The 20837-nt window shown below is 33.6% G+C and overlaps 1 protein-coding gene across 1 annotated transcript in view; it reads left to right on the top strand.

Annotated features, from left to right (window-relative positions):
* The window catches only part of LRPPRC (leucine rich pentatricopeptide repeat containing), a 104668-nt gene that overhangs the window by 46535 nt on the left and 37296 nt on the right, over positions 1 to 20837 (top strand). Inside the window, exons 15-25 of the mRNA XM_082643124.1 lie at positions 75 to 102; positions 1867 to 1924; positions 3003 to 3109; positions 3323 to 3400; positions 3735 to 3779; positions 4141 to 4254; positions 5309 to 5439; positions 6167 to 6252; positions 7661 to 7868; positions 15882 to 16006; positions 16722 to 16828. Of these exons, the coding sequence (XP_082499250.1) occupies positions 75 to 102; positions 1867 to 1924; positions 3003 to 3109; positions 3323 to 3400; positions 3735 to 3779; positions 4141 to 4254; positions 5309 to 5439; positions 6167 to 6252; positions 7661 to 7868; positions 15882 to 16006; positions 16722 to 16828 (1087 nt within the window). The remainder of the gene's footprint in view (positions 1 to 74; positions 103 to 1866; positions 1925 to 3002; positions 3110 to 3322; positions 3401 to 3734; positions 3780 to 4140; positions 4255 to 5308; positions 5440 to 6166; positions 6253 to 7660; positions 7869 to 15881; positions 16007 to 16721; positions 16829 to 20837) is intronic.

Here is a 20837-nt window from a genome sequence, read left to right as displayed (position 1 = left end):
TGCTAGTGTCTTTTAACTTAAAAATGTTTTTTAAACTTTTGGGTTTATTTTTAATCCTTTGCTGCCCCCTGCAGGTCTATGAATATAAATCTTTGGAGCAAGGTAAGTATTCCTAATATTGCAAATCATAACATGGTATATAAAAAGCAAAAGTTATAATAGCTTCATATATTTGTCATGTATCATTATAAATTAAGTGAATTTAGAATCTTCAAGTTGGTCATTTTAGTTTTAAAACTGCTTTCCTGGAGCGTGAAATTTATTATTGAAGTGATCCTTTACTTTGTCCTAAATTCTTCATAAGGTTTTCAACTTTGCCAAAAAACAACTGTTAACATTATTGCAGCAACCATACAGATTTAATAATTATTTTTAAAAAATATATGCATGTGTGTATATGTTTGTGTATCTATATGTATATCTATATATGAATGATATACAAATCAATTTTAAACTGCTATCTTTTTAAGAAGTTAACTGCTTTTATGCAGGAAGTACAATGATCCTTATGCTGAATTACAAGAATATTTGTAGCTTAATAAAGTCAGAATGCACATTATTGATTGGAATTCCCAATTTAAATGTTTTAAAAAAATCTTTTCATTCAGTTCTCTTTTTAGTATTACCTTAAACTGCCATTCAAACTGTATAGTCAGTTATAATATATGGTTGAGATGTTTATATTTAGCACTAATTTTTTGACTAGAAAGATTTTTCATTGGTTTATTAAATGTGTCTTTGTTCAAAATTTGGTGTTAAATTTGGCTGTCATGTCTGATGTATGGCTACAACTTCTGGTAGAATTTATTGTCTACCTTCTACACTTGTCTGTGTTGGTTAAAAAACAGTTTGTAGGTAAGGATTGTTTTGTTTTGCTTTGCTTTTGAACAGTTTCTACCTTAACCTTTGAATTGCTATTAACAGCAGCATGATTTCATGGTGGAGTGAAGTGGGGTATGGTCAGCTTTGCCTAATTTTCCATATTAGAAAATAAATAGTTGAAGAAGCTGCTGTAGTTTGAGTTGTTAATACTTATAGTATGTGCCAGACACTATTTAAAGAACAAATAAGTTCTATCGTAATATACACATGAGGTAATTCAGAATTCCTAACTCATATCACTTCAGAAAACTATGTTCCTTTCTTATTATCTTCTGCCTGTGGATATATAGTCAAGTACTGTGTTCAAGAGTTAGATGTCAGTACTGTTTGTAGGTTTTGTAATCATTTTCATCATAATATATATTTGAATTTTTTTAATTGAAATTTTGTGGGCAGAATTAATATTGATGAGTAAGTCTTTAGTTTTTGTGTATTCAGTTGATAAGAATCAATGAGAACAAACATGTTAGAACTGTCGACCCCCTTTTGTTTTAATTCCATTAAAATGACTGGGAAAATGTTGAAAAACTTTAAAAAAAAGTTACTTAATGGTTCAGGATATTTTACTTTCTTATTTCTGTAAAACTTCATTTAAAAGGAGGAAACTGCACCAATTTCAACAAGACCCAAAACAATACAGTGACAAATAACATTGGCTGATAATTTCTATAAGCTATTTCCTATTATAACAGTTTATTTAAAACAGTATATAAAAGATCAGTTTAGAGGCTTTCTTAGTGACATTTCATGAAACATTGCAGTTTTCCTTCAACATGGATTTGTTTTGGTTTTGTTTTTAAAAGACAAGCCTATTACTTAAAAACGAAACAATCTCCTTGGCAGGTGGGGATGGTGTTGAATTACTATGATATAGAATAACACCTTACTGGGGAGAGGCTTTATTATTTCAAGAATTCAATTTCAGATTGTATTTGTTCTTGTTTGCTTCTCTTGCTGCAATGCACGCATTTTCTGTCTTACCAGATAACAGAACTGTTGTACAAGGATGGACGTTATTGCCAGGAGCCTCCGGGACCAACGGGTAGCGTTTCAATTTCAATGATTGTAACTTATCCACAAATCCATTCTTCTGTGTAATGATGGACTAGAAGGATTACAGCAGTAAACATTTTCTTTTTGAAAGTGAAATTTGAAAACATTTGGTTATAAATCTTTATATTGATAACCACAACATTTTGAGATCTATGAGGTGTTTGGTTTTATCGTAATTGTTTTTTTAAAGGGAGGGTTGGGAGGGCTTTTTTTTTTAGATATTGCAGAAATGCTTCTTATAGAATCAATCAAAATAGGCTTAAAAATTAGTAATCCTTAGTGTTTATGTGATTTTAATGTTTTGCCAGTATAATCAAACATATAAAATAGTAAAGCGGTCATGTAGATTTTTCCACTTAAATATAATTTATTACCCAAAATATATTATTTGACATTTAATGATTTTTGTTTTCACATAATAAAGCCTAGAATGTATGGGTTTCTGTAAGAAGGTACCCTTCTTGAAAGTTCATATTTTTCTATCCTAGGTATTAACACATGGCCCTATACATTTTATGCTTGAATGCATAGGAAAATTACTGTTGTTACAAAGCATCTTTGTTAATCTCGGTTTTTCATTGGCTAATAGGCAGCTCTCCACAGGATTACTATATCTGCTTATTAAAATTATTTAACTTTCTATACTCAACATTTAACAATCCTCTCTAATTTTATGTTTCCCTAAGTATTGCCCACCAAAAAATTAGTATAGAAATGTGTACAAGGCATTTATTTATTCTCACTATTTGTGATTTGGACAGGAAAAGGGGTAAGGCCTTGGGCAGGACAACTTCTGTCACAGAGTGGTGGAAAAAAATAGATTGAAGTAAGATTCAGTACTGAAAAGCTGTCACTCGGTCTGAAAATAATTAATATTCCTTTCACTCACCAGTTAGATATGTGCTCCCAAACCACATAATCTCTATGCCTCAGTGATCATTGTTGCCATTTCAGAGCCTCTCATCAGGGTGACATCTCACACCAAAATGATTTCTTATAAATTAATCTTGATAACATGACAGTCTCAGTAATTTTAGTGGAATGCTTTCTCTTGTTTTTTTCCACAGAAGCTGTTGGCTATTTTCTTTATAACTTGATTGACAGCATGAGTGACTCAGAGGTACAGGCCAAGGAGGAGCGTTTGAGACAATACTTCCATCAGCTGATGGAGATGGTACCATTTCATTTTTTGCTATATAATGCCTGTCCTGCCTGACATGTATCTATTAGATTTGAAATTGCTGCTTTTAAGTACAACCAGACCACTTCTCAATGACATAGACGAGTTGGAGACTTAAATTATGTCTGAGATAATTTCTGTTAGACAAATCTCAGTTTGGTTGTCTAAAACTCAGGGTTTTTTTTCTCCTCCCTTCCCTTTGCACAGAATGTAAAAATTCCTGAAAATATCTACAGAGGCATTCGTAATCTGCTGGATAGCTATCATGTTCCTGAATTGATTAAGGTGTGTGTGAAACAGTAATCAACTTTTTTAAATGCTTAATTTATATATAAAAGCATGTTAAAATTTTATTTAAATATGTTGCTTTTGGCCAAAAGTTTATTTAAATGACAACCTTTAAAACAAGGCTTTTCATTGATTGTTGGTAAATGCTGTTTATATATTGAAGAATGTGTTTAAAATACTACAGTGGTTATAAAGCATGAACAGAATTTCTGGAAAATTTTGGAAGATGGAAAAATAACAGTAAAATGAAATGAAATTTCCAAAATTTGCTTTTGACATCTGCTAATATATTTTACACGTTTTCTGATTCTAATTTAAATCCCAATTTTAGGATGTTAATATGTTGGTTGAAAGAGAGAAGACAGACTTTCGAAAAGTAAGTAGGCTTTTTGAATAGATTCTACATGGTATAATAACCACATTTAATGAGAGTTCTAGCCTGTGTCCTTATAAAACCAGTGGTTCCTAACATTTTTGTCATCAGTGTACCTCTAAGAAGTTGGTAAAAGCTATTTCAGAAAAATCAGCATATCTCAAAAAAATCGGCATATCTGAGAAATTTGCATATAATCTCAGGAGCTTTATAAACCCCTGGAGTCCATCCTCAGATCCCCAGATTAATATCCATGATAGCACTTACGACATTTAGGAAAGGTCAGTTTAAAGGGAAGAGTGACAAAGGGTGCATTTTCTTCGTAGGAAATTACTTTCCTTCTTTTTTCTTTCCATTTCTGTAGACTACGCAGCCTACATCATCTGATTTGGAGTCTAAACTTGAAAAACTAAAAGCTGAAAATCAACCTATAGGAGATGTCCTAAAGCAACTCATATTAATGCTGTGTTCAGAAGAGGTAACTTTTAACTATTTCAAATATGCTATTAAGGTAAAAAAAATTCTTTATAGATAAAAGTAAGCAAAGCCAAATATAATATTTATGATTTTTACAATTAATTATTATACATCATGTCTGTGAAGAATGCAATTAAGTGAAAGGTTAGCTAATTTCAGCTACACCTTGAATGGCATGTTTTCCGGTTGCTGTAGTTTGTTTACAATAACCTGCAAAGTGAATGATAGTAACAGCCATGATAGGTTTATCATACATGCCAAATGTCCTTTCAAGCCATGGCTCCGGTCTCTTATATCTAGATTGTCAAGCAACTGATACATGCAGTCGTCATTTGCAAGTCAAATATTACTGGGTTGTTAATGCAGGGATTGAAATTCCATTTTCCTGCTGGAAAAAAGTCTTTCTGAGATAAAGGGTCTCTTGCCTTCTTTCAGCAGGCGTCCAGCTGTACTTTGTGTTCATTTTAGTGTGCGTCTGCAGTTTGTGGTATATCACTAGACTTTTTCGGTTTTTAGTTCAGTATCATTTGGTCTTATGCCTGTGTTTCTAGGGGAACAAAAATAACAGCTGACTTTAAGGTTATAACATGGTACTATTAAATTCTAAAATATTTCCTTCCATTACTTGGATATTGAACTAGACTGTGAGGAACGCTGCAATGACAGATATTTCTGTGCATGGAAATTGGACGGTGAGTAAGGGCTCACTTGGTACATATTTAATCTGGAAGTCTTTTTTTTAATACTATACCCAAACCTTAAAACATCAAATTTGGCATAGTGGCCTGTTTTGCAGTGTAGATAACAAATCTTTTAAACCCCACATACATATATCTTTTCCTGCTTTTTCAAAGGCAAATAAAAATACCAGGAGCAAGGTGAAGTTAATAACATGAATCCATTTCTTTTCAGGGAGCAAGGTGAAGTTAATAACATTAATCCATTTATTTTAAAAGTACTATTAACTTTTTTTACTCTGAACATTGAAACTAGAAATTTTATTTTATTTTTATATTAATTTCTTATTTCTTTTTCACTTCCATCCTTTATTTTAGAACATGCATAAAGCTCTTGAATTGAAAGCAAAATATGAATCAGATATGGTTATCGGTGGCTATGCCTCTTTAATAAATTTGTGCTGTCGACATGATAATGCAGAAGAGGCATTGAACCTGAAACGAGAATTGTGAGTACCCTGGCACTGAAACAAATCATCAGCATGTATGCTGATATACAGTCCTTGATGGATCATGTAGTTTGAATACTACTCTCATATAATGTGAATTTTAAAAATTCTCTTTTGTGTTTTTGAAATTTCATACTATAAGACTCTTTGATTAATTATGGCTTGTTTTCAGCAAGGAGTCTTTGTTTAAGTATGATAAGACGTTCTATTCCTTAAAGCCAAAGTTTTTTTCCTCTTGATTATATAACTGCATATGACAACAGTGGTGATGGTAACTATTTTATAAAGCTTGTTAAATATTCCACTTTCTGTACTGTAGTGTAAACAAAATTCTGTCCATTTCTAAGGTATCTTTGGTTTCCCATCCTGATACATTTACCAAATGTATCAGGACATAAAAATATGTCTTTCGGGGGTGTTTCAGTATTCATGACAAAGTTAGAATCACCTTAAGTGCCATGAAGCAAAAGAGTTCCTTATTAGTGTCATTTGCAGATGAAAAGATGCAATATATGTGTAGTGTTAGATTTTTACTTCGTCACTTTGAATATAATTACATGTGGATTTGTATATGACTTCAAAAATAAACCTTAACTAAATTGTAGAGGCCAATGTTAATAACAGTTCAGATTCTGATGAGTTTTTGAAAAGTGATCAAGTAGATATTGCAGTCCTTTTAACAGTTAAACAACTTCTAACATAATATAAATATGGCTTTAATTTTTAGTGATCGTTTAGATTCTTCTGCTGTCCTTGATACCAGCAAGTATGTAAGACTTGTAAAAGTATTGGGAAAACATGGCAAGCTCCAAGGTAAGCGTCAGCACATAAAGGAAACGTGATGCAAGTATCTTGCCACTGGAATAACATGTGAATTGATATTAATGGTATATCATGTCTTGCAAAGTGCTTGAACACTTTGCATACAAATTTGCATGTGAATCCAGCCAGAGCTGCATGGACAGTGTAGGCCATTAGTTTTAATGGATTGGCAAGCTTGTCATTTACATTTGCACAGCTCAGTGCTTTTTGCATTTCTGCAGCTAGTTTTTATTAGCATTGCGGTTTGGATTGAGTTTGAAGATCATGACTTATGGCACAATTTGCCTATATGCCTGAACTAATGGCTTTGTTTTTGCTTAAGAGCATTAGAAGGCTGAACATAAAACCTATAAATACAACCTTTATTCAAGAATATGAATTTTGCAGGAGTCTTTGTCTTCACTTTTAATAACATTAACAAAATGTGTACTTTAATAAGGTTTTACATAGAAGTTTGCGGGGAGAACCTAGCTGATTATATTGTTGATGTACACACTCTAATTTTCTCATAGTTGAGATAATGCTAAACCTAATATAATTATACTTGATAATTTATTCTTACTGTTTGCTTGTTCCTTTCTCATTGGGCTTTATTTTGAAACTCTTTTTTTAACCTCCCTCTCTTCCTTTTATTCCTAGAGAAGATTTTTTTAAAAATCTTTTTAGTGAAAAATGTGTGGAGAAAATATTTGATATGAACATTGAATTTTTTCCTAGGAAACCCTTCTAACACAGAAAATTCTTTATGAAGATTAGCCTGCTTTTTAAAAATCATTTTCTGTAAAGCGGTCAAAACATTTTGTCTGCAATAATTAAGAACAACATTATAAAAATGCACTTATTCCATATCCTAAAATGTTTGTTTCTGCCTTCCTAATGAAGCTTAATGAATCTAATGTGTTAACATGCAGTCTTTTGGAAAGCTTTCATTGGCTCTGCTTGGCTAATTAGTATCGACATAGCAAACAGGCCCTATCGGTATCAGACCATTAGTCTGGCTGTATATACAGTGTAAACACATCTTTATTATCTGGCCTCCTGACAAGCCATCTGCTGAAGAAACAATGGTGTGATTTAGCAGATGTTAGCTCTGAACGATAAAAGCATCCATTTAGGAGGATCTTACAGCTATAGGGCAGACAGTACAGGGTTATGTGGTGCAGAGTGGGCACACAGTCCCTATCTATAATTTGTAGTCAAAGTTGCAGGGAAATGATAAAACCATGCTATTGTGGATTTATAATTGTAGTCTCGTTTAGAAATGCAAGTAGTAATTAACTTGAAATCGGCATTATACACTAGAATTTACATTCCTGCTGGGCTTGAAATGCTGTTTTAATAGCAGTTTGTTTTCCCTACATGAAATTACCTAAGGGTCTTTTGTGCTACTTCATTGTAGATGCTATTAACATTCTAAAGGAGATGAAAGAGAAGGATGTTCTTATCAAAGATGCAACAGTCTTGTCCTTTTTCCACATCCTAAATGGCGCAGCTTTAAGAGGTGAAACTGAAACAGTAAAACAGTTGCATGAAGCCATCGTGACTCTAGGGTTAGCGAAACCATCCACCACCTTAAGTTCCCCATTGGTCACCCTATATCTGGAAAAGTAAGTTCATTGAATTTTCAATTTTAGATGTTGGCATTGAAAGAATGAATCTAATCATTTGGGGATTATACTTTGTAAATTCTCTGTGGTGCTGTGGAAGCCTTGGAGGTTATTCGCCACAGAATAAGAGGACTTCGGTGGAGTAGGTGACCTATAAAATCACCAGTCGCCCTGTGGTCCTGTGGATTACTTCTCAATGGAATGATCTATGGTGATTTTTTTTTTGTGGGGCATGTGATATTACATGAAGCCAAATCTAGTTTTTCCCAGTTTTGAGCCTTATAAGTGTTAATTATTAATAAATATAAGAAAGAAGGATTCTCTGGGGCTTTTGATTATGCTTCATGACTGTTATTCAGGTAATGATGTGGCAGCGTCTCTTCATTGCTCCTTTCCTCCATGTAGTATTTTAATTGCATGTACCAATACAGTAGTTATTCTAGCTTTGATAAATATTGTAGAAGATGTCTCTGTGTCTTGTGGGAAGAAGATGAATTTTGTTAATAGGGTGAGATTTACTGAATTTGAAAATTTTTACATTTGGAATGTTCATGTGGTGCCCAATTTAAGGTAATATTTTCCAGTGCAAATCATAAAGTCAACCTACTCTCTTGTAATGAGTGAAACATTTTAGTAAGATGATAAAGTATCCTTTATTCTTTTCCTTTTGTGTTTGTTTTTCTTTTCTGTTTTAAAAAATTTCTCAGATCTTACCTCTTTGTCATCTCTTCCATGGCTTAATGCAATTTTTAATCTGCTTATATTGTGATTGTGATTTTCTAATTTTAGTTTGGATGTTGTCATATCAGTGTCAGGAGAAAAGTAAAAGATAAATCTTAACGGTTCTCATATTCTTCCCACATTTCTGGTAGTTTTTCTTTGTTTATTAGGGAGTATAATTAATTGAATATAATGAATGATTTAGTATTGAATTTAAAATGTGGAATAAAAACATCTCTTTTAACTAACTGTTAGGAAATATGTATACACATATATATATATATATATGCACACACATAATGCACATAAATGTTTTATGAAATAATTTCTTTGCCATCCAATCAAAAAATAGTTTATCAGCTTATATGATTTGGCTATATCTTAACCTCCACAATCTCAGCATTACATCTTTTTAAAGAAATAGTGATTCAAACAATTATTGTGTTGTTGAGTTCTCATGTTCACAGCCTACTTTATATAGAAATCCTATAATTAATATGCTTCCTCCTAGAATTTTTTTGATTGTTTAAAGGACCCGTCTCTGCAAATTGCATGTGGAGCTCTGCATAGGGATTTGAAAGAAATGGGCCCAGTGCCCAGAAGAATTAGGCCCTCCTCCACCACTGGGCAAAAATAAAATAATTAACAATGAAAATGAGGCCATGGTAGAAAAAGTGTCTTACAAATAGAAATACTTTGAAGACAGAGGAGATAACAAAAGTTTTCCAGAAGAGGTCTGCAGATGGGGCTCATGAACCAAGGAGAACTTCCCCCAAGGGAAAATGGAAATAGCATGGGATTCAGATGTTAATGTGGAGCATACTCTTGTGCTTCCGATTTTACAGTACAGTCAGAGATTTGTGTCTCAGTAAAATCTGACTGTCCCTGTTAATTGGGCTAGAGAAATCTAAATTAGTGTCTTTTATGTTTTTTTTACTACTTTCAGATACAAAGAGAAATTACCTTCTATTTTTATTTGCCTGAATTTGTTTTTGTTTTTTGCTATCTTTGCTTTGCAGAGGCACTTTCCATGACAAGATCTTCAGTTTCATCTGTCATGATAAAAAGGTTTTGTTGACTCTTTTAGAGTCAGGAGAATAATTAAAAGGAGATAAAGGAAATTTAATGTTTAGCAGAAAACAGTAGTAGCACTCCTGGTGGGGGCTAAGTTGGGAAAACATTGACTTTGCAACTTATTTTCAATTGTGTTTTCCCAACTGATGGAAGATAGCTAATTAATTCAGAATCATGACAAGTGCAGTACTAGGATTAACTACGCTAGCCTGCCCAAAAGTCTGCATGTATTTGATTTGATTAAATATGTTTAATCTTCAATAATATCAGTTAATTGGCCTCAGCAGGTATGAGCTCATCTGGAGAATGAGGCTTTTATTCAAACTTGAGGTAGAATTATGAGAAACATTTCAGAACACTTTACAAGATCTTCATCCTTTCAAAGGCAAGCATCTTTTTGGAAAGTCATTGCAAAGACTCTGAAGAAGGCTGTCACTTACAAATTGTAATTCTGGAACAAATTTGTGAGGTTGAGTTCCTTAGAAAGATGATCTTTAAGATTCAATAGATACTAATTTTGGACTGACTTTTCCAGCATTGGATAAAACACAGGAGAAATTTAATATTGTATCAGTTTGTTACTTGGATATTGTATTAAAAGTTTTACAGTTATGAAAAATAACATTTTGTTTTTATTCATTTGCCAAAGGAAATCCAAAATAACAACAGGTTTGCAAAATTTTGAAGAACTTGTTAAACTAATCTGATTTGTGTTATCAAAATAATACTTGCCCTGAAAAGAAAAGAAGTATGCTGAATTGAACAAAATTTTCATGTGTTTCGTTTACACTGGGACTGTTCTATAAGACACATGTCTACGTGTAGTCCACATGAATGTTAAACATTTTCCTTTGTAACTACTTTAAAAAAAACTTCTTTTAATTGAAATCATGCCTGATCCAGAAAGATGACCTGGATCCTCCATATTAAGGAAGAAAGAAATGCTTTAAAATAGGGTAAAAGAGCTTTTGATTAGTCTTTATGCTATGATAAAGGAAATAAAATTAATAAAATCTGGGCCATTAGTTTTAAAAGCATAAAAATTTGTGTGATGCAGTTTCAGATTCACTTGTATAGCTGATCCATTTTGGTTTCATTTCATATGAAAAATATCTGAAGCTGTTTAACTGGATTATTTAGTGCAAATGATCAAAGAAGCTTTAATTTCTGCTTTCCATTTAGGATTTTTCTGTGCTGATTTGTGCTATAATCTGTATATACCCACGTGCATTTCATTTAAGTGAATCATGGACTTTGCCCGTATAATCCTCCCAGAACTCTTGCTAAATTAATCTTGAGTTCTTCATAAAGGTCACAATTTCTGTAAGATGAACCTATACCAATACGTTTTAAAACTCACTGTAACACTTCAATATGTTGCAGAAGTGGGAAATACACTTTTTATAATGCTGGTTATTCTGTCATATACACTCCCCTTCAATTTTGGCATCTTCATTTGTACTGGATACTTTTATTATTTATGGGAATGCTCACCTTCTGGAGTAAAACTCTTTATGTGCTGAAAGGAAATTAAGGAGGTTTGGCTCTTTTACTCCATTATTGCAATTAAGAATTTAGCATCATCAGTGCCAAAGGACAAAAGTGGTTCATTTGCCCTAGGGGGACAGGACAGTGATAAGATGATTTTTCGTCAAGGATCATTGGGTCGTAATTAAGTTACATTCATGGCTATTGCTTTTTGAAGGATGATTGGTAAATGACAGGCTTCATGTGCTTAGTACGGACAGTGTTCAGTAGGGTTTTTTCTCCCTCTGTCAGAAAATCCTGTTGAGCCTGATAATGTAAATGTGGCATTTTATTCTGAACAAAAGAGCAGGGAAATGAGCTATCTTGTCTAATCATTCAGTTGTTTAACACCGACTTCCAGTTTAGACTCAATTGGCTGGAAAGCACTTGACATGTGAAGTTAGTGCTGTTCCGAACGCATGTTTGAGTAAATTTGAAAGTAAGTGACAGCTAAATTGTACCTAGGGAAATTACAAAGCCTTCAACACAGTTAATTTTTTGGGGAGGATTAGTTGTAATTGCAACACCAGTCTCCTTGAAGATTCCGCATTTATAGATGATGAACAGAAAAAAAAAAACATTTAGCTCTTTCAAGGGCTGGTTCTCTTCACAGAATAATTTTTGTGAAGTCGATGGTTTCTCCTGAATTGATTTCTTTCCACACTGAACATCTGCTTAAGATTTATAGAACAGTCAGTTTTTAGAGTGTTAAGGTGTTTTTTGTTTCCTCCTCCCTTGTTTTGAACTTTTTTCTCCCCTAAAGCCCCTCTTTTCTCCAGTGATTTCAGATTTTGAGAGCTTTTCAGTCAGTAAGCTCTTTAGGTAAATTGCCACTTCACTAACACTTTATGCATAATGTTGAAGCACTTTATTCCAATTAAAAAATTAATATTTGTCATTTAAAATTTTGATTAAATTGGAAGTTATTTTCTATAGGTAAGGAGACTAAGTTTAAAGCTACCAATAGGTAGATAGTTGTCACTGGTTGTTCTTGTTCAAGATTGTATGAAACACACTTGTGACTTTTACAGTTATATATAAAGGAATTTGAGTTAGGAGGACTTTGTTTTCTGGTACCTTTAAGTAGATAGTTTTATGATCAGCCTCATAAATGTTATGTCCAGGGTTTGTTTTTCTGTCAGTGACGTAAAGCATACCTTCATTTCATAATAAGGACTAACACAAGAGGTAACATCAGATTTGCCATGTTCTTATTGGACTCAGTCTATTATATATATGTGTGTTCTTAAAATTTGGAATTACAGAATTTTCCTTTCCACTCTTCTGTTTTTATTTCATAGGCTCCCAGGATTTTGATTAAGGCTATGTTGAGTTAACTTACATCAATCAAAAATATTTTTAAATGATTACTTTTTATTAGCATATATAGTTTTATTTATGAAAATCACTTTATGTATATCATTGAAATACTTTGGGAGGGTGTCTAGTCGTTGAAAATATCAGAGTGGATTTTTCTTAGAGATGATAGTATGTTATAGAGTTGATTTTCACTTAGTAGTATTTGAGGTTTGTGAAAGCAGTGGCTAAACTTTTATCAGGATTGGACTTTTAAAAATTTGTGACCCGTTTGTATATAAAGCTTTAGGAATTATGCGTGTATACTGAAATAAGCACGGAGTAAGTTTTGAATCCAGAATTAATGTTTTCAACAAGATTTCTTCAAAAGATTATTGTTATTTTAGAGTAGAGTTTTAAATCAGTTCTAGTGTTTTAAAGTATACAAAGGAAATCACAGAATCATTTTAGGTCACAGAAACTAGAATTACACTGATTGATAAATCTTCCCCCACATTTTGGGTATAAGGCAGTTTCCACCTTTTTCCATTTGATATTTTACTGCACTTACTGATTTCATCCAGCCTAATATAAGTGGTATTTTCATGTGATGATTTTTTCTGCTGGTGTGAAACATTTGAGATGATGAACCTAACAAGCTCAAGTTCATAGAACTTAGAGTATTAGAACTGGGAGGGAACCCAAAGGTCCTTGAGTTCAACTGTTGTGATAATCTGCTTTCATCACCACTTCTAGAAGTGTGTCACACTGATGTAGCCAAGCTGCATGTAGTACTTATCAATTGGGAATGAAATTCAAAAGTCCTATGAGTATACAACTATTTTCACAGTAATGTGAATTTTATATACTTTCTCATATTTTTCATTTCCCTCACCCAAAGTTTTCAAGCTTTAATAGGAAAGATTAATGATGACATCAAATCATATGAGGAGTGGACATTTTTATCTCTTTAAAGTGACGTGATCCAACCAAACACAAGTCAGAATGTAGATAATAAGGACTGAAAAGAAATGACTAGACCTTAGTTCATTTCTGTCATCAGTAAGCACACTTTGTACGAAATGTTTCACTATAGATTTCTAATTCATTTTGTTGGCAACCTGGGGTCAGTGACATTGTTACTTAAAATTACTAACAAATATATATGAATTATTTCCATTTTGCTATACTTGTCTTTTCTGTTGTTGTTCTGAGCATGTATAATCTTCAGAAGCATATATTTGGAGACCAAAGACTATTAACATGTCTCTTTGATTGACAGAACAATTATTCACTCATTTATTGATAGCTTTGACCTAATGTAGGGAAAATACAATTGAGACAATATTATCCTAGTTTGGGAATTGATCTGAAAAAGCAAATTGTACTGCTTTTTAAAAATCAGTGTGTGTTAGTTTTTCTCTTAAAAATATTTTGGTAGTTTTCCATTAAATGGAATTGTAAAAAGGTAATAACTGAACTTGTATCTGAAGCAAGGGAAAATACTGATTATATAAAGCTTTATATCATATGTGGTAGCTATTGTAGCATTTCTCTTGTATGACAGTAATCTAGCCTGCAACATCTACTTGCAGTTTTGAAATTAACCTGTAATTTAGTCTTCACCCCAAATGACAAAAATTCAAATGACTCTGTGGGGTGCCGGAAGATGCACTGTAAACAGGGCTCAGTAAGGGGATAAGGTAGAGTTCCATCAGGATAGGTTCATTTTCACTGTGTCAATATTATTGTAGTAAAATTAATGCTCCTTCATGATATTTTACTTTTTAGTACAGTTTAAAATCTTAATCTAGATAAAATAGTAATTCAATCTAGGGCAACATAACATTTGTATAATGAACCAAAATGTTAGGGCTTCGATGGAAAATTTTAAAAGGCTTTCTTCCTTTTGAAAACTGTTGCACATATGAGAGAAATGTGTTTTCTCCACAAAGATTGTCACCGTTATCGCTACTTATACTTTGGTCCATGTCTCTAACCATGCTTCTTTTTTTAATACATTTCATACTTTCTTTTCAAAAATCTTTAATTTCTTATTCCATATTACACCACCTTATTAGGTTAAACAAACAACATTGCTTTTAATAGAGCATAATGTATAATTAGATGTACTCAACTGAAAGGGGGGTGTCCAGGGACCTGATGACAGTGCCTTTCTCTGTTTACCTGGTGGCCTTAGGCTAATCAGTCAATCTCTAGATGCCTTAATTACCTCATCTATTTAAAAATAAAGGAAGGTGGCAAGTAGAATTGGATCACATAATCTCTACAGCTTTTTCAAGGGCTTAATAATTTCTCATACTGTCATTTTCCAAGGGAAACAGTAGGTTTTGAGGACACAAGAATGTGTTTCTACACTCTTATTTAATAAATGGACTTAATGAAAATACCTTTTTATTTTAATTAATTAACCACATAAGAGAAGCTTTGATTTTATAGTTGGAAATAATTTTTAAAAGCTTACCCTCTAATGAAAAACTTTTAAAGAGTTCTAGAATTCACCAACCCTAAGAATATCCTAGGTTAAGCAACAGTAAGTTTCTATATGTATGAATCCTAAATTTACTTCTTCCTGGGACTTCCTTGTGGCACAGTGGTTAGGAATCCGCCTGCTAATGCAGGGGACACGGGTTTGAGCCCTGGTCCGGGAAAGTCCCAAATGCTGCAGAGCAACTAAGCCCGTGTGCCACAACTACTGAAGCCCGTGTGCCACAACTACTGAAGCCCGAGTGCCTAGAGCCCATGCTCTGCAACAAGAGAAGCCACAGCAATGAGAAGCCCATGCACTGCAATGAAGAGTAGCCCCTGCTCACCACAGCTAGAGAAAGTCCACGCTCAGTGACAAACACCCAACGCAGCCAAAAGTAAATTTAAAAAAGTTACTTCCTCCTTATCTGGAGAAGCAGCAGTATGAAACATATGACGAGAAAGGTGAAAGTGCTTGAAAAGTTCTTGATGACTGTTGATGGACATTTAATAAAGTTTCCCAAATCTGGAATTATTGAGGACCATAAACACAAAGTGGTTGGAAAAAATATTTGACAGTAGTCCTTGTTTTTAGAATAATGCATTCTTATAGCAATTTATATATAATCTGAGAGAATGCCTTCATCTTTTGGACTTTTTAAAAAGTGCCATTTAGCAAGCAAAATAATAAAAGTTGAAGCAGGGAAAACAGGGAACCACTAATGATGTCTGTACTCTGAACATTGATTTTTATATAAGGATTGTTTCTTGTATTTTTTTTTTCCAATTTGGCTTCGTGGTATTCTACCTTAAATAAAACTTACTCGTGTACCTTTTGACTGGTCATTGTATAGCTCTCAAATTAATTAGATATATTTTATTCATTGTTAACATTTTGATGTTTCCAAGGGATGACTTACCTACTGCTCTTGAAGTCACGATTGACTGCTATGAAAAGTATAAAATACTACCAAGGATTCATGATGTCCTATGTAAACTGATAGAGAAAGGCGAGACTGATCTAATTCAGAAAGGTTAGTCACCTTCTATTACGTTAGTGTTGTTAGTTTTCTTTTTTCCCCTCTTGCTTATTTAATCTTAATGTGTTGCTATGAAGAGAAAATTTAACAGGAAGGCAAGCACATCCAGAGAAACTTTGTTACACTTCTGAGTTGAAAAATATCAGGTAGATTTTTAACATTATAAATGTACTTGATTTTAGTAACTTTATTTTGAAAAGTCACCCCTCTTTTTTTTTTTTTTTTTTTTTTTTTGTGTGGTACGCGGGCCTCTCACTGCTGCGGCCTCTCCCGTTGCAGAGCACAGGCTCCGCTCTGGACGTGCAGGCTCAGCGGCCATGGCTCACGGGCCCAGCCGCTCCGCGGCATGTGGGATCTTCCCGGACCGGGGCACGAACCCGTGTCCCCCGCATCGGCAGGCAGACTCTCAACCACTGCGCCACCAGGGAAGCCCCCCTCTTGTTATTTTTTGCTCCGCTTCTTGATGATCTGCCTTTGTGAGATTTTCAACCTTATCCTCACCAATTCTCTTTGAAGCTAGTCACAGGTACTTAATGTCATAAATGTATGCTGTTACATAAGGAATGTGACAGAAAGTTGGTTGATTTAGCTATAACCTTTATTCTAAATATTTGTTTTAAAGTTTTCTTGCATTTGTTCAGAACTCTTCAAGTGATATAGTGTTAGTCTATATTTTGTCTTCTAATATATTTTCTTCTTTCCTCTCTAGCAATGGACTTTGTGAGCCAAGAACAAGGTGAAATGACTATGCTGTATGATCTCTTCTTTGCCTTCCTACAAACAGGAAATTACAAAGAGGCCAAGAAGATCATTGAGGTATGATTTTAACTACAGTATTCTAATTGTACAGCTATTTAGACTCTTAATTAGAATATGTTTACAAATTTTAACCTTTAATTACACGTTCTGATTCATGTTAATATAATTCAGTCCCAATAATGTGGGGTGAGAGGGGGAGACTCGGCCAGCTTCTTTATTGTATATAATTACAGTTCAGAAAAGGCAGCCTGGTTGTATATTGAATTTGTTTCTTCACTTTGTTAAATTCGCTGTTATATATCAAAATGATATTTGCATATTAAATCTTGGATTGTGGAACAATTAAATTAAACTGGCATTCCTGGGTGTAAAGTTGCTAATCCTCTTTGCCAAGGAATTCTTTGTTCTTAAAAGCAGTGGAATTTAATTTGCTGCAGACCAGCCTCAGATTTATTTGTAATGCTTGTCTATAAGTTAATCAGCCAAACAAGTGCTGTCTGCAAGTGTTTGGCATTTAATTTAAATTTTCTTTTTTTTTCACTATGGTAAGCAGCTTACGGGAAATGGTAGGTGACAAACCTGGGCTATTTAGGATTAGTATATTTTATCTAGGCTTGATTGAAATTTTGCTTACTGAAATTCATTAGTATATTTTATCTAGGCTTGATTGAAATTTTGCTTACTGAAATTGATAAGTCAAAGGGCAATGATAAAGTCTGTCCAAATTGTGATTAATTTCACTATTAAACAATTCTGTATCTACTAAAAAAAAATCATTTCAGAGAAGATGGACCCATCGCCTTAAGAAATATTACTTTTAATGTGAGTAAAATAAACTTGTAAATACATCAGTAATCATTTTTCTCTCAGATATACTTTACTGTTACTCCATGTCTTTTCCCAAAAGTGCCCATGGTGGACGAGACAAAGGTGGTGTTTGGCCTCCTTGATTTTATGTTGATGACTGCTTATAACGGATTTGAAAATACAGGCACACATCCCAGAAAATTATTAGTTTCTCTTGACATTTTTCAAAGAAAAGTCTAGTAAGAAAAAGGAGGACAAATTAATTCAGAACTTTCTTATCTTTCTGTCTGTCTTTAACTCAATCTGTCCTCCTGTCGGAGGGAAGTGTGGAGCATGCTGTCTTGGACAGGTGCTTCTGTAGCTCGAGTAGTTCATTTGTATTTTCTAGAAAATGTTATAAATTCTCTCATCGAAAGTGCACAGTGTATGTATCTGAAAATGAGGGAAGCTGTCTGCCTGTTGAGTTCTGTACTCTGTATGCATGTTATCAGTATTAGGGCAGAAATAAAGCTCAGGTATTCAGATAATAGTGATTAGAGGTTCTACAGCAGGAAATCATGTGCCTCTCTTTGTGTAATAAACAAGACATAATAGGAAGCACAAAAGGCATAAGAGTGGGTTCTCCTTTTGTCATCTACTTGCTAATGTGATAATAAGTTACTAAACCTTTCTAAGCTTCCTCATCTCTAAAAGGGAATATAGTATCTTCCTTTAAGATTCAATCACATAATGTATGTAAAGCAGCTTGCGTGTTTCCTGGATTATGGTAGTAATCAATATTATTAATTCTCTTTGCCCCTTAAAGGTAGAGATTGTGTTTTCTTCATCCCACATAATTCACAATATGATGCTTAGCATAAGGTGCATGTTTGTCACATGAATAGGTGAGAGGAGGCTGCATCTTAATTACTTTAAAGCTTTGCCAATGTACAACATCACTGAGTGTAATCACTTAGGAATGGCTGTCTACTGATGACACAGTTTTTATAGTGAATGTGTACAGAATTGCTTAAAGGATACAGAATAGCTTTACAGAATCCCTCTGCAGTACCCTAGGGTAGGACAGCAGGGTGTGCAATATATGGAAATATACTGAAGCACGTTTTTAGGGTTTTTTTTTTTTTTTTAACGGTTAGTTGGAGTTGAATTAAAGTGGGAACTTGATTTTTTGACTATTAAAATTCAAGACCTGGAGTTCTCTCTTGTGGTTTTCTAAGGATTATTGGAAATATTAAAAGTAATGAAAATTAATAAACTAGGACTGTATCACCATATGAAAGAATATTATAAATACTGAGCAACATTTTTATTACTCCCCAAAACACAATAGTGTCTTATCAATGGGTAGATTCACTAGGGTTGAATTTCCAAAGCAAAATATACAATAAAGCTTCTTTGTATTTGAAACACTGTGGGACATAAGATAAACCAAGTCATAAAAATGGTCTCATTAAATTAAAGAAAGAAAGAGACAAGATTCAGTGTATAATATGACCTGTGTTTTTAAAATGAGTTGGTATACATATATATAATACGTTTTAACATAGTTCTGTATTTTCTACCCATGGATTATTGCAGGAGGGTGGGATTATAGCTGGTATTTTGCTATATACTTTTCTGTATTTTCTGAGTTTTCAGTAATGAGCATATGTATTCTTATTGTATATATACTCAGAAAGAGTGTTATTTTTCTACTAAAAGAAAGAGAGAAAAGTAAATAAGATTTACATCCACCCTCAAGGAGCTAATGTGAGATTAATACATGAAGATAATGTCTGTATAAGACTGAGAAGTGTTGACTGCTGTAAGGAAAATACAAATAGTTCTGAGAGTTCAAGAGAGAAAGTTATTCCCAGTGTAGGAAATTAGGTAAGATTTTATTGAGAAAATGCGGTTTAGGGTGTGGCTTGATGGATGTGGTAAGTACTGTTCACATTTGAGAGTTTGATAGGGTTGGGCAATGTATTAAAGGTATTAGAGGTAGAACAAAGAAGTAGAAAAGGGAAGTCTCTAAGTAGTTCCTTTTTTTCTCCAGCTTCATTGAGATACAAGTGACATTTAACATGTGTATGTTTAAGGTGTACAGCCTGTTGGTTTGATGTGCTTATATATTGCAAAATGATTACCACTGTAGTGTTAGTTAACACCTCCATTACCTCATGTAATTACCATTTCTTTTTTGTGGTGAGAACATTTAAGATCTACTCTTAGCATCTTTCAAGTATATGAGTGTGTGTGTGTGTGTGTGTGTGTGTTGTGTGTGTGTATATGTGCACGCTGTATTGTTAAGTATAACTGCCATGTTGTATGTTAGATCCCCAGTACCTGTTCGTCTTAGAACTGGAAGTTTGTACCCTTTGACCAACATCTCCCCGTTTCTCCCCACCCCAAGACCCTGGCAACCACCATTCTATGCACTGTTTTTAGGAGTTCAGCTTTTTTAGATTTCACATGTAAGGGATATCATACAGTCTTTCCGTGTCTCTGTCTGACTTATTTTCCTTAGCATAATGCTTTCATGGTCCATCTTCACTGTTGCAAATGGCAGAATTTCTTTCTTTCTCATGGCTGAATAGTGCGTGGTGTGTGTATGTGTATGTATGACTTGCAAATATTTTCTCCCATTTCATAGGTTGCCTTTTAATTTTGTTGATTGTTTCTTTTGCTGTACAGAAGCTTTTTAGTTTGATGTAGTCCCACTTATTTATTTTTGCTTTTTTCACTTACGCTTTTGTGTCTTATCCAAAAAATTGTTGCCAAGACCAGTATCAGGGAGCTTTTCCCTGTGTTTTGTTCTAGGAGATTTATGATTTCAGGCTTTATGTTAAAGTCTTTAATCCATTGCAAGTTAATTTTTGTTAAGTGGTGAAAGATAGGGGTTTAATTTTATTCTATTGCATGTGATTATCTCGTTTTCCCAATACCATTTATTAAAGACACTATCCTTTTCCTGTTGAGTATTCTTCGCTCCCTTGTCAAATATTAGTTGACTATATATATGAAGGTTTATTTCTGATTCTGTTCCATTGGTCTTTGCTTCTGTTTTTATGCCAGTACTATTCTGTTTGATTACTATAGCTTTGTAGTGTAGTTATAGGAAGTGTGATGCCTCCAGCTTTGTTCTTTTTCAGGGCTGCTTTGGATATTTGTGATCTTTTGTGGTTCCATAAAAATTTTAGGATTGTTTTTTCTATTTCTGTGAAAAATGCCATTCAGAATTTTAATAGGGGTTTCATTGACTCTATAGATAGCTTTGGCT

This window comes from Mesoplodon mirus, assembly GCF_964341445.2.
Source record: "Mesoplodon mirus genome assembly, chromosome: 14".
In the NCBI taxonomy this organism is placed as follows: domain Eukaryota; kingdom Metazoa; phylum Chordata; class Mammalia; order Artiodactyla; family Ziphiidae; genus Mesoplodon; species Mesoplodon mirus.
This window is presented reverse-complemented; position numbering and strand designations above follow the sequence as displayed.